We start from the raw sequence: 14113 nt of genomic DNA, 5'->3' as shown, positions 1-14113 counted from the left end.
CAACATTTACAATGTCTCATTCCCTTCCATGACATGAGATCTTGCTGGGAGCCCACTACAGTGTTGGCCGAGGGACACCAGCAGTCATCTGCGTGCTTCACAAGTAGTTAGGGTTACTCCCATTGCCGTCCGCGCGAGGACGGAGGGTGCAGTAGTTTCCCCTCTCCTCCCGAGCTGCAGCCTTCCACAAATCGTACCTGAGCATCTCACACATGGTCATGAATTTTACCTCCCAGTACTTCTGCAGGGAAGGGTTACACATTCCTGCCAGGTAGGGCTCTGAAGTGCTCAGGCTGAAGCAGCTTCTCAAAAGCCGTCTGAGTGGCGCAGGAGCACCCGTCCCGTGCCAAACGCGTGGGATTTATGATTCGCGTTTAGGTACCTCAGAAAGTCCTCGCATCCGGGGGAGCTGAGCCGACAGCAGAGGTGCAGAGCCAGAGATGGTGAATGCTTGTCTGGTGCCTTTACATAACACCTTTCACCCCACGTTTTATGGCCAGGGGACTTTTCCTACCATGACTGCTAGCTTTTAGTAAAAGTGACTGAAGAAAATTATGAAAAGAAGCATTAAAAGTTGTAAATAAGCTTTCGCATGTAGATTACCTTCCGCTATTGAAAGGAAAAGAAACTTTACTCCTTTCGCAAGTATGCACAAACACACACGCTATTTATGAGAGAGGCAATGAGACTACTGTGTACCTTTTGATTGGGATTAAAAAACAACTAGTTTTTCTTTCCTTTAGGATTTAATATTCTTTTAGTATTTTCCTTCTCAGAGTATTGCTCAACGTTGCAAGCACTGCACGTAAAGGCTGTAGTTTGTTAGCGCTTTTCTATAAAATTAAACCCTTCGTTTCTTTTAGGTTTGGAAAAAGTCTGGTTTTCAAAATCAAACCTTCTCGCCAAGTTGGATCTGTAAATAAGCCTTTAAGCAGAAACTCAGCGTTGCGTCCTGGGATGGCTTCCTCTTACGTCCTCCAGCCTGACTGCCCCACTGTGAACAAAATGGAGTTATATTGACACAATTAATCTTTCATTAGTTAGTGTAGTGTCAAAACATGCTTTTACTAGCTTTCCTAAGGGCTTGTTTGCGGCTCAGCCATTCATTTAGGTATTTTCTGTCAGGGCTTGGCAAGGCTCGGTGCATACAGGAGGCACTGCCCTGCGAGACCGCTGTGCAGGAGCACTGGTCTCCGTGTACGTGGCCAGCACGCATCTCCCAAGAGCTCTGATTTTCAGTAACGTTTGCTTATAACAAGAATGCAAATGCTTTTTCGTTTTGGGGACAGTCCAGCCAGTTTTCCTCCAACCAGGAAAAAAAAATGCAGCGCAACTTGGACATTTGTTGCAGTACTAATAGCAAAAATATTTCCTGGGTCATTGTCCAATTTCTCATCCTTATTACCCAGAACTGCTGTGAGCAATTTGAATTGCAAGTGGCAAGCTGGGGATTGCGGTGCTGCTTTGCCAGAGTTAATGTTATGTTTCCATGTGTTTTCTTTCATAAATTTCAGCTCTGCCTCCCTTTGTTAGTGAGCAAGAGCAGCCCCCCCTCCACACACACGCTCGGGACCCGCTGCAGAGTTAGCACGGAGACTGGCATATGCTCCTCTCGCTTATTTATGCCGCTCCTGCTGCCGTAAATTTGAAGTTGTCCACATATTGGAGAAAGACTTGTAGTTTCAGGGGGGTTGAAATGAATTGTCTGTGTTCAGTAGGAGCTGTTCTGTGCAACCCAGGGTGAAAGAGCATCTATTTTCTCCCCGCTGTGTGATTAGTTAATGTTGCAGATGACTGTGTGCTCCAGAGTGGGGGAATTTTCTCATGTTTATTTCTTTTGTCCTAGACATCTTCAGTTATCTAAAAGCAAGCCAGTCCCAGGATAAGGACAGCAGCAGGTGATATAATGCGGAAACCAGGCCCTCAAAAAGGTGAGCAGTGATGCTTGACACAGCCGAAGGCCCGGTAGCGAGCTGGTGCGGACCGAAGGACTGAGCACGGCGCATCGGGAGGCTGGCTATGGGGTGGGAGCGCGGGGGACGTGCTAGTTGCACGCTCAAAACGGAGTCATTCGTTTCTCTGGCAGCGTGCAGAGAAGGCTTCATCGATCCGCCCCCCAGACGGGCAGAGCAAGAGTCCCTTGCCGGGTGCACCCCTGCAGCTTGTGGGGCACAGCGTCAGGCGGCGAGGGTGCTCCGCAGAGCCTGCGGCACGCACCATCTGCTAGCGCTCCCAGCGTGAGGCAAACTGGCACAAGCCTCCCCCTTCTAATGAGGCGTGAAACCAAAGACCAGCCTACCTTGTGGAGATGAAATCTGTTACGGACGCTTACCTCTCGCCGCCCGAGTCTCGCGTCCCGTTACACACAGTGGCAGCCGCGGCGCTCAGGGCGACCGCACACGTGCTACCCGTGTCCTGCTTGCCCTGACGAAAAGGGTGAAGTCAAGCAGGCTGCCTGCAGCTGAGCTGCTCGGACTTCTTGTGCTTAACAAAAATATTGATTTCCTTTAGTGTTGTGCCATGCATGTGTGTTCGACTGGAGTGATCTCATCACATGCGCTTCGCAGGATGGGGGAAGGGAGAAGCGTAGAGGATGGAGCATCCTCCGCAGTTCTTTGTTCACATCTGCTACACGCTCACAGGGTTTATTGCAGGAGATTTCTATGCTCGATTTCTCTCCTCCCTTTATTTTTTTTAAACGTCTCCTTTGCTTCTCTGGTGGTTCATCTTACAGAAGCATTATCCTCTTCCTAACACTGCTTGTCCTTTAATGAAGTGAAAATAAATGAAGGAAAGCGGGGAATGGGGAGAGCCTGCTGTGAGGCAGCTGGAGGGCTTGGTAATAAAAGAGGCAGGTTGATTAGTCAGCAGCGTGGCCGCGGACTGGGCTGGCTGAATTTAGCCTAGCACACAGCTTGTCCTCGCTGCCTCCTGGAGCAGGGTGCCTCTGGCCAGCGTGGCTGTGTGACCTGTGCTGTGAACGCCGTGCCATAGGTTGCAGAAGCAACACCTGCATCGTGCACACGTGGGTTTCTGTCCTACTTACCTGCTTTTTTAATAATGCATTGAACTTTTCCTTTTTCTTTACTTGCCTGCAGAAATTCTTGCGTTTCTTTCCCTCTCTGCTGCTTTTGCAGCCTGCTTAATGAGGATTTTTGCATGTTAAAGGTTAAGAATAAAATGTAACTTCACCTGCAGAGTGTGGCAAGAGGCTACTTTGAGTGCAGCAGAAGGATGCTATTAGAGAGCTATCCTGCAACACCGAGAGGAGCGTTACCCATCCTGGGGGGCGTTTTTGCTTCTGACTTAAATACTTTGTGTCCTTTATTCTTGCTTTCTTAAGGAGATGGGAGAATACTGTCCTTCATGGGAATCCATTTATAGGAAGGGTGCCCTTTCAGCTTTTTCATTCATTTGTGTCTCTCCAAGGAGGCTCTTTGTCTGGTCCATGCCTAGGGATGCTGTGGCCACACTCCATGTGTGCCTTACGTTCATTTAAGGGATAAAACCTACATGCAGTCCTCCTGTCTGTTGTATTGAACAGAACATGTCAGGAAGAGAAGATTGCAAAAATAATGGTCCAAAAGCAGTTTCAGACATCGTAGGACCCACCAGGCCACTCTAGCAGCAGCTCATGGCCTGCCTCGTTCAGCTCCTTGTCAGCAGATTTCAAAACCTTTCCTGTTTTCTTTTTTGTTCCTTTCACAAGGAACTGCTTTTTGTGGGGGTAAGGTACCTTTCGTAGAGCACTACCAAATCGTTGTTTATAATAGCCCTAAAAATGCTTTGTAAAATAAACGAGCTGGACTGCAGCAGTGCTCCCAGCGCGCGTCGGTCAGGCAGCAGCGGGCGGAGGAGCTCGCCCAGGGCAGGCTCTGCAGCGGCACGCTGCTCGGGCATCCCTCCGTCCTGGAGGCTGCTAGAGGCGGGGACGGGCATCCCCCGCGTCCTGCTCTGTCCCTTTCCAGAGCTCTCTTGGGAACTTTATTTTTTTGCAACTCTGAGGCCCAAAGCTGTCGTGATGGGAACAACTCAGATGAGATGTTCTTCAGAGCTGGTGCTGCTTTGCTGTGCTCTCCTACGAGCTGAGCAGGACAGGCAGTGGTAACCCGGCGTTGTGCGTGGAAAGGGCAATTGTGCAGACTTTGGGAGAAGCCCTCTCCCCATCGCGAGGGAGGGTCGAGGCCGTTTGTGTGGGTAAGGCTGGCTGCAGCAACCTGGCCTTGATAAACAGGGAGTGATTCAGGCTCCACTGCTCAGCGTACAAGATCCACGTGAGCCGTTTTTGGTGGCTTTTGCATTTGTTCCTCTCAAGCCTGGCCACCTCTTCAGATAGTTAAAACGATGAAGCTCTAGCAGTTTGCTGCTTTTTACGTTATTGCTTGCCATCGTGGGAGACCGCTAGTTGGTGAGGACTAGGCAGAGACTAAGATGCAAATGCAGAAACCTCGTGTCAGGTCTTCTCTTGCGCTGTGTGGAGGAAGGGAGCACACCCTGCAGATTTAGACAAATCATCCATGTTACCTGGGGTCATGGCGGGGAGGTGACTCCTCTCCTCTGAGGTGCCTGTAGAGCAGGTGACATGAGCAGAGAATGTTGAAGAGTGCATTAGCTGGCTTCCTTCACTGACACAAATGTTTTATTTCTTGTCTCAGCCATAGACTGGAAAGATGGTAAAAAGCACAAGTACAGCCGCCCGTCAGAGTCTCCCTCCCAGTACCAAGGTAAGAGAACTCCCTTTTCCCTTCTCCAATTTGTTTTGTTTTTTTTTTTTTCCTTAAAAGCTTTTTGAGTTGCTTAGATGTGGGAAACTGCAGCATGCCCAATTAGTTTACGGATAAAAACTACTTTTGGACAGTCCTTGTGTGTTTAATTCTGACCACATTCAAAAATGGCTGAGAAGACACCAGGGTAAGCACACAGCTGAGCCAGGATTAAATTAAATCAGGCAGGATCAAGCAGATCTGTTTCTTGCTGCCCAGCCCTGAGTGCCAAGGGGTGACTGCCCACGTTTTGACGTGCGTCCTGGGCATAAGGAGCCTCTTACTCATCCACGAGCTCCTCTTCCATGTTCACAGCCGCAGCTAGCCTGGTCCTCATTGCTGTGAGAGAAACATGGTGCGACCTGCGCTCCCCCTTCCCCTGCGGCAGGAATTTGGCCCGGGGCGAGGGCTGGCGGCAGCGGCACAGGAGTCGGCCGCGTCTCGCTCCCGTTGGGGATGAGGCGGCCTGGGCCTGGGCCGGGCAGGCTGTGGCCCTGTGTACGGTGCCTGCAGGTCGCCTTCATAAAACTGGCAGCTCCTGCTGTCTCTCAGAGGGGATGTGCAGGCGACTTCCAAATTTAGGAAGTTTATGTAGGGCTTGTGTAATTTAGTAAAAGATTTTAGGGCCCGTATTTTACTTATAAAGTATAACAATGTCCTTATATTCCCCATGTCCCTGTATTAAGGTGATGTCCATACTTCCCACCAAGTACAGGGCAACAAGAAACTAAACAATTGCCTGAGTTAAGCCATTTCTGACAGGAAACACGTGTTTGCCTTCGTGAAAGGCTCGCCTGTGTTTCTTAGAGCCTCTGGGAGAGCTGAAGTGGCTGCTGTGCTTCAGGGGCTTGGTCATCCTGGGCCCCGAGACTCAGGGTGGTGGTTCTTGGGCACGTTGGACTGCGGGCCACCATCAGCCCTCGCCATTCTCTCTTGGGGCATCTCATCCATCCTTGTCTCCCCTTAATCTGACGCACTGGGATCATAGTTTGGGAAGGACCTTCTCCAAGGGGAGGAAGTTTATTAGCACCTCCGGTAAAGTCCTGGGTCCTCTGTCACCCCGTGCTGAGCTCCACGTGACATTATGGGGCACCGTCACAGCCCACGTGGCCCGTGTACAGTCTGCCTTCAGGGTGTTGGGGGTCCTATTAAAGGTGGTCCTCTGCTCCACATGCTGCACCACTTGCAGATGTCAGAGGACTGGCTGTTGGTCAGTGGCAACGCCGACCTGAAATGAAGCTTTCTGTGAAATTCGGAGGCGTGCTTTCCCATCGGTGCTCACGGTAGCCCAGCACACCAGCCTCCACACCTCACTGCATCCCAGGCCTTGCTGGCCTAGGAAGGAAACACTGCAGATACGCTGCTGTGCCCTTGTCTGTTCGGCAAGCGCACGGTGTAGCAGCGGGGATCGGGAATCGCCTCCCTGCAAGAAACTCTGAGCAGCTCATCACTGCCCGAAGCTCGGGTATGCGGCGAGGGGGGCGAATCTGCGGCAGCTTTCTGGCATAGAACACCCCGTAGTCCAGGCGGAAAGGATTTCTGCTCAAAGCTAATGCTGAATCGGGACAACTCTGAGATGAAGCAAAGCAGACAGCCTTGCGGTGTTTGAAACCTATTAGTTTTGGCTCACACGTTCTCGCATTTCTTCTGAGCAAGACAGTGAGTAAGCGGGATCGCGTTAGTGGTTGTAGCTGTTACCAATGGAGAATGTGCAGCCGGATTGATGGCTGAGCAAAGTGCCTGGAAATTATAATGGGTAGGACGTGCAGGAGCTCTGCCGTCGCGGTGGGAGAGCTGACCCCGTGGGAGGCTGCGCCCAGACGTCGGGGAAAGCCACCGTCGCCTTTGGATCTGCGAGCAGAGACGATGCTCTGCTCATTTTCATACCGAGTTGGCTCAAACCGTGCTGCTTTCATGTGCTGCCTTGATGCTCGTTAGCAGACACACATATGGGCTGCAGACTTTAATGGGATGCCTTGATCTGGGTAGGGCACGTTCTCCTTCACAGATGTGACCTGAAACGCACATGTAGCGTTTCAGTTGGATTGATGACCCCTTGGGAGCTGAAATGCTAATGGAGCCCAAACCAGACTTCGGTTAAAGATATAAACAGAAACTCCGTCTTCATTTAAATTCTGGGCAAAAGATCAACATTAAATGCAACACGATGAGAATCCAAACACAAGGGTGCAGAGTTGCATTTTCGCAGCTACTGTAGTTTGACCCCTTGGGTGTGCGGAGTGTTGTGTTTGTAGTAAATATTTTTGAAGGTTAAGACATCAGAGCCCAAATCTGACGCTCTGCCTGCAAGTAATATCTCCCTTTGGCACAAGTGCACGGTGAGGAGCTTTCCAAAGGCAAGTAAAAGTGATAGACGGTTACCCTTAGCAGACATTTGCACAGCCGAGTTACAGGGAGCCATATAGGTTTACAATCCTTGGCTTTTGTTTAGCTCACAGATGTAATTACAAAACGTGGTGTTTCTCATTAAGTGTCCTTCTCTCGTTTCTTCCTGTAAAGAAGATCTGATGTATGTTGTATGGAGGAATACGGTCTGTTCAAACAATGATCCTTCCCGTCTGTGGGAGTACGGTGTGCTCTGCAAGGGAGGGGATGAGGGAGAGGGCAGAGACCAGGCAAAACAGAGGGTGACTTTAGGGCTGGTAGGAAATTTTGCATGTTGTACTGGGAGCGGGGGCAGCAGCGGAGCGAGCGTTCCCCTTCGCTTTTCAGGGTGAGAGAGGATTTCAGTCCCCACCGTCAGCTCCGTCCTTGGGCACTCCTGCTCCGTCACCGGTAACAGGGACACTTGAGGACCGGCTGAAGTGCTGGTTTTTCATGAAGCAAAGTGATTCACTGGGAATTGGAGAAAAGCCACCAGGGTTTTTTTGACCAACACTCAGAAAACATTCTCCAGTGTTACCTGCCCAGGCCAGATAAGAAACAAGTACCTTGCAGACTAAAACGTCCTGTCCCTCTACAGTAAGGCATCCAATTTATTAGTATGAGTAAGAATATTGAGAGAATGTAGAATACAAGGTAGTCAGTCTGTGCTAACGAGAAAGCCAAGCAAGATATTCTCAGTGTTTCCCTCTGGCCTTAAAAGCTCTGTACACAGCGAGCCTGTACGATGGCATCAGCCGGCAGCTTTGGCGTCCTGGCCGACAGCGTGCCTGGCCCGGGGGCTCCAGAGCGGCTCCGTTGGGAGCGGAGCGTTGGAAGCGAGTGGGGATCAGTGTGGCGAGCAGGATTTGGGTGCAGTCCAGAGGGGCTGAGGTTGAGAGGGCCAAGTGTGATGCATCCATCTTCAACCATACGCGCTCTTTCTCAAGTACAGAGCTCGGGGCTTGTTCACTGCTCCCCGATTAAAAAAGCCTTAAGTGCCTCCTGCTTTTTCCTATTTTATTGGCAGCTCTCCTTTTATTGTAAAAAAAAAAACAACCCTAACTTTTGTGTTAATGCCATTTTCTTCTGATTCTTCCTGCAGTTTTTAGATTGAAGCTGACCGTATTTGGTTAAGTTTAAGTGTACTTTGAAATTCCTGCTTGAAAAACATTGTATCGTGAGCTAAATACTATTACTGAATTCATTTAACACCATTCCCCACATTCTGTGCAGGGCTTCCTCTCGCACTAAGGCAACGGTGGCAGCCTCCAATTTTAGTCTGCGGTTTCTGTCCTGGTTTGAGACTAATCCTGAAAAAGAAGTGCAGTCCTTAATTGTGCTTGTCATGCCATCTTTAGGGGAAGAAATGGCTGATAGTGAACAGAGGAGGAAGGCAGGCTTAACTCTGGCTCTGTCTTTTCTTAGAGTTTAGAGAAGTCTTTCTGCTGCTCCTGCTTTTCTTTGCAAAATAAGTCACCAGAACCATGCGTTGTAAGTAGCTGCCGTGCTAGCGGGGTGTGTGTGTCTTCATATGGTGGTCGGGTCCCAACAGGCTCAGTATCAATCTAATCTCAATCTAATCTCAATCTCAAATAAGCTCCATGTCCAAACACTATTTTTAGAGGCACGCAGCTGTCTCAGAAATTTACTGCTCCTGCTGGGACTGTGCAGCGTCGATCCCGACTGCGGCGGGAGCTGCTGCAGGGAGCAGAGCGGCCTCGCTTGGCTGAGAGTGAGTGAAAAGTGGAAGGATTAAAACCATGACTACTTTTAATAGCGAGGCATTGAAACCACCTAAGGGGAGGGTAGATTTTTTTTTTTTTTTTTAAATAAAATTGTCAAGTGCAGCTGATCCTTTTCAAGGTGCTTGCTCAGGCCCCGGGGCTGAGGCTCGCCCTCCTTGTGCTGGGGCTGTCGCTGCAGGCATCCTCTGTGCTCCATGGGCGAGGGCCTCTGAAGGCCCACCCCAGCCTGAGATGAGCCCAGATCAGCAATCAGAGTTAACGGTGGGATGGAGCGAGGCATTTCCATGCCTGGGTTTGCTTTGGGTGGGTATTTATTACACATTATTCATACAAAGAGTTTCAGTGACGTAACCGAGTATAAAATCATATCTCTCAATTAAAGCAAAAGAATTTTGGGTTTTGTGAGAGCATCATTGCAGTGAATCACTGAATTTCTTCATTCACCTTGGTGTGAGACCGTTGGCTGAAAAGAAAATGTGTGCCCATGGATGGAAACGCGTACTCTGAGGAATGGGGAGCTGCTGTCAGTCTGTCAACAGAAATACATTCAGCCAGTGTGGCAGCAAAACTGTGGTTTTTTCTGTTCGTTTCCACTGTATTTAACGGTGTGCTAGGCATCTGCATGGGAGGTGGCAAGAAAGCAACGTTTCTTTTATTTATTTGAAGCTAGTAGATTATCAAGCCCCTAAGGCTTCTCTGTGCACGTGAGGCAGAGCTAAAGTAATGCGTGCTGACCTTAACGCCTGAATTTTGAGAGGTGTGGTGTGCACTGCAGTAGCTAAAATGGCTCTTAATATAGCTTTTGTTTTGAAAATAGACTGATTAAAAACTTGACGTGAATAGGGGAAGCGGTAGCCGACTCTTTAATTGTGCTGCCACCAATGCTCTTGAAATGACTTGAAAACAGCGGTCTCCCGGGAGCCATTCAGATGAATACAAGCTAATGTCATGCTGGAAGGATCCTTTCCCAGCTGCTCAGTTTAAATGGCAGAAGTCATGATTTGCTCGGATCACAAGAGCTTTTAATTCCTCATTTAATAACAGGTTTCCCTGGATGGCGTATTGCTTTTACCCTTCCTGCTGTACATCGGAAAGGTGCAGGCAAGGATGAAATGCGCTCCCCCCGGCAGCAGCACCCCGTGGAAGGGGCTTTGGTGTTGGATGTTCGGTAAATCCCCGTTTGGAGGATCCCTGCTTCCATCCTGCCCGAGCTATGGACTCTGGGTCTGCTTCAGGAAATTAATTGCTGACCTGTCCACTAACGGCTGGGGACGGGCCGATACCTGCTCCGCTCTGCTGGCTCGAGGGGCAGGCGGCGTGCGTGCTGAACCGGGGGAACCGGAAAGTCACCCAGCGCAGCTTCCTGTTGATTTGGGCTGCCTGTAGCCTGCAGCGACTGTTCTTAATCCCCAGACTGAGCAATGTGTTTAACAAATGATTTTTAAGGGGTAGTTGTCTGGAAGACTCCACGGATTCTCGTCTGTGCTGGGTATTTTATATTAAGTTGTAGGTTGTTATCCTCACTTTTTGCAGACCCTCCTCGGCAGCGCGGAGGCAGTAGGATGCTGTAGGCAGGACCGGGCTTTGTTCTGCCTGTCAGCTGCAGTTGTAAATCTTCTGTGGTCACAAACATCAGAGGATCTTGATGAAAACACGTTGCCTGTGAGCACCTCCTCTGTGAGAAGCGGAGAACTGCCGTCGTTAGGAGTCCAGCCATCTCTCTCTGAGATTTTTGCTTGTCAGTTCCTATTTGAATCCTTTTCTCTTCTCTTCTCAGGTCACTTCACCTGGGAGAAATACCTGAAAGAGACATGTGCCATCCCAGCTCCTGCCCATTGCTTCAAGCAGGTAAGCAGGTGAATGAAAACAAGAAGGGCAAAGGGCGATGGTCCTTTGGTGGCCCAGGAGTTCCGTGCCTGGAATAGGCCCCTTTTTCGGCAAGGAAGATGCTTAAGGATATCGGAGACTTAACAGAAATCTAAGTTTGCTGAAGCAAAGTTAAAAAAGATGCATTCAGGCACTGCAAATGTTAGAGTGGTGCAGAAGACTTAACTCTCAGATGTGCATGAATGGGAACACGAGAATGTTTTTTCTCTCTGCTGAGCACAGGGTCTCGGAGAAAATGTTCTGAGTAGGCTGTGATCCAGGTTTTGGTGGATCCTGTGCAGCTAGGAGATTTTTTCTTCAGAATTCACCAGGTCTTTGTGAATTGAATAGCACCCCCCAGGCACTGGGTACCTGACCACGGAGGTGATATGCTGAGTACAGGGGATACAGGGGTGAATTGGCGTGGCACCCCTGGGTCTGGGCAGAGGAGTATCTGTTTGGGTCTTGGGTTGGGTGGGTGATGCTCCTGAGAAGAGGGCTAAGAGAAGAGGCTAGGTCTAGTTGTCTAGATGATGCTGTACCGAAAGATGGTGGTCTGGGTCACAGATCTGCCTGGGCTCGCTGAACTTTCTTTGCTGCTCTGTGGTGTCTGCTCCCGTGCTGTGCTTGGAGGATGCTGTCAGTCTTCGGCAGAATCAGTTTTGATGCTCTTAGGGCTTAAGCTTTATGACTGAGGTGGTGCATATATTGGAAATGCTGTCTCTAACTGGGTCCCTGTTCTTTTCGTTGCAGTCATACACTCCACCTGCAAATGAATTCAAGATCAGTATGAAACTAGAAGCCCAGGACCCCAGGAACACCACCTCCACTTGCATTGCCACGGTGGTGGGTCTGACAGGCGCGCGCCTCCGCCTGCGCCTCGATGGCAGCGATAACAAGAATGACTTCTGGCGGCTGGTGGACTCTGCTGAAATCCAGCCCATAGGAAACTGTGAGAAGAATGGAGGGATGCTGCAGCCTCCACTGGGTGAGCTGAAGTTCAGCTGTCCAGCAAGTGCCTGCATTATCTGTGGGGAAAACCCTAGGGTTTTTTATATTTCGGTGCTTGGGACAGAGACCCATGGACTGCCCCTGCCTACCACTGTGATGTAGGCCAGCCCTGTTAGCTTGGGCTGTTAAACAGACATATCCCACAGACACACCAGGTCTGTGTTTCCACGTGGGCATTGTGGCACGGATAGGGAGATTCTTTAGAGTGTAGATGAAAGAGCTCTTTGCACCTAGGTGAGCTGCTTACACTCTTTGCAGCTCAAGCTTAGGATTAGCACGTGGTGGCCATGCTCTCGTGCCTTCTGAAATCCTGCCTGTGTACCTCCAAGGAAAACCATGTCTTCCACCCATTTGAGTGAAAGAACACCAGAGCCACTCCATTTCCCAGAGGACGCACAAGCAAATGGGGGCACCCCAAAGTCCTGGTGACCCAGGAGTGTGGGCGGTGGCATTGGAGGCAGAGCAGCTCTGATGACCTTTCCTGGGTGATTGCCTGTACAAGGACAGAAGGAATCCAGGTTCTTTTTTTCGGGGATACACCACACAGTCACCCAGGCAGTGCTGGCACATAGCTCTAGCCATGGCTTGATCTTTAGGCTTTAGGCTTCTGATCCTGCTTGCAAGTGCTGTCGTCTCAAAGGTGTGCTTGAGGTGAAACAGCTGCCATCCGTCAGTGCCTTCCCCTGCGCGCCCGCTTCGAGCAGAGCACAGTGCTGGTATCCGGGTGGAAGTGCTTTGCTGGGGATCTGTAAATCTTGATGTAGAGAATAATCAAGAGAGCAATTAGGGCTGAGGCATCTGCTGTATCACTGCTAATCCTGACACTGTGATTTCAAAAGCATTTAAATTTTCATTCGTGCTGTCTAAGTGTATTTGTGCCCAAGTGTCTTTGGGGCAATAGCAGGTGAGCTGGGGACCATCTGATGGGGAAACATAATGTCTGAAAAGGTTCTCAGTGATTTAAGTCCTGTCTCACGTGAAGGGACGCTTGCAATATTTCATCTGTTTATTTATTTAATTTTGCTTGGCTACAGCTTTATAAATAACCTGGGCAGTCAAACACTTCTTCCAGTCTTGTCTTCAGTTAAACACACAGCTTTTTTTGTTGGTTTTTTTTTTTTTTTTTGACACTGGCCAAATGATGAGCTGATTTGCTGTTTCTTTCCTGATTAAGCAGTCAGGTTAACCTGCTTTTGCATTCTGCTGCCCATTATTTTTATAGTGTCTTCATAAATCTCTCTCTCAAGTAGCACATCGCCAAATAATATCAAGCCAATCTATAGTGATGCAAGAAACCTTCAATAGGATACCTTGAGTTAGGAATATTTTTATTTATATTTTTTCCTGGAGCACCCTTTGTGAGCTTTGGTGGGAGTGAGGTCTAAATTGCAATGGGACACTTGGGACTGGTCTTTCTGAAGAAGGAAGAATCATCAGCAGGTGCGTGTTTTGGCACATCACAGCACACGAAGCCGTGTGTATGCAAGTCTAATTATACCCTTTCCCTTCATAATTGCTACAGACAAAACCTGCTGCAGCAATTAACATGAAAGCTGCCATTTTTTGTGGTGCTTTCATGCACGCTGCTGTCCATTTGCAGACATCTCTTTGAAACCCTGGTCCCGGGGTGCAGCTCGCAGCTCCGGTGCAGCGTGCCCAGGAGGCGCGGGTACCTGCGCTCGCTGGCAGAGGTGGGTTCCTCCTGTGCCTTGTCTGGGTTTTGCCAGCAGATGGCAATAAGTGTAATCGAGTTGCAGAGCAAAACTCATTTCTGACACTGCCAGAGGATAGGGTTTGTGGGCTGGAAGAAGTCTGTGTGCCCAGCTCTGATCTGTATTGCCTGCTTAACCTTGGGCCAGACAAGAGTGGTTCTCTTGCACCCAGCATAAAGACAGGTAACAAAAGAGTTTGGCAGCTATCCTTTCTGCATGCGGAGTGCAAGGGCCCAGAAAACGCAGCAAGGATTTTCTGTGCTCCTCGTAGCGTTTTCCATTTGTACACATCTGCTGTCGCTCCCCTTCTTTACATAGATAATTCACATAAAAGGTTATCTTTGCCCCTCTGGGAGCTTAGCTCTCCCATCCCCTGAGGTTTGTGGCTAGCTTGTTCGGTTTCCAGGCTGCTTTGACAAAGTTGCAGGGCTGAGAGGGTGGCCTGTACTGAGCTGGTTGAGTTCTGGCATTTTGGCCCTGGCAAAACTTTGCCATGTTAATCTTCATGGGATGCTCTCCATCTGGGTCCGGTCCCAAGGTTACCTTCAGAACACTGCAAATACAGAATGTGCCATGCCGCGTTCAGCTGAGCGGCAGAAATTGCCTGTACAGGAAGGTGCACGCTTAGCAA

The 14113-nt window shown here is 49.6% G+C and overlaps 1 protein-coding gene across 14 annotated transcripts in view; it reads left to right on the top strand.

Moving 5' to 3' along the window:
- The window catches only part of SCMH1 (Scm polycomb group protein homolog 1), a 74731-nt gene that overhangs the window by 18542 nt on the left and 42076 nt on the right, over nt 1-14113 (top strand). For 11 of the 14 annotated variants that reach the window (XM_082329729.1, XM_082329731.1, XM_082329730.1 and 8 more), the window contains 4 exons: nt 1847-1931; nt 4656-4724; nt 10671-10741; nt 11513-11747. In XM_082329729.1, the coding sequence (XP_082185855.1) occupies nt 1907-1931; nt 4656-4724; nt 10671-10741; nt 11513-11747 (400 nt within the window). In that variant the 5' untranslated portion in view covers nt 1847-1906. Of the gene's footprint in view, nt 1-1846; nt 1932-2365; nt 2437-4655; nt 4725-10670; nt 10742-11512; nt 11748-14113 lie in introns of those variants that run through there. The other 3 variants (XM_082329725.1, XM_082329733.1, XM_082329722.1) reach the window with 3 other exon arrangements.

The sequence above is a fragment of the Platalea leucorodia genome, assembly GCF_965183815.1.
Source record: "Platalea leucorodia genome assembly, chromosome: 18".
In the NCBI taxonomy this organism is placed as follows: domain Eukaryota; kingdom Metazoa; phylum Chordata; class Aves; order Pelecaniformes; family Threskiornithidae; genus Platalea; species Platalea leucorodia.
The sequence above is the reverse complement of the archived record's forward strand: the minus strand, read 5'-3'. Positions and strand labels throughout refer to the sequence as shown.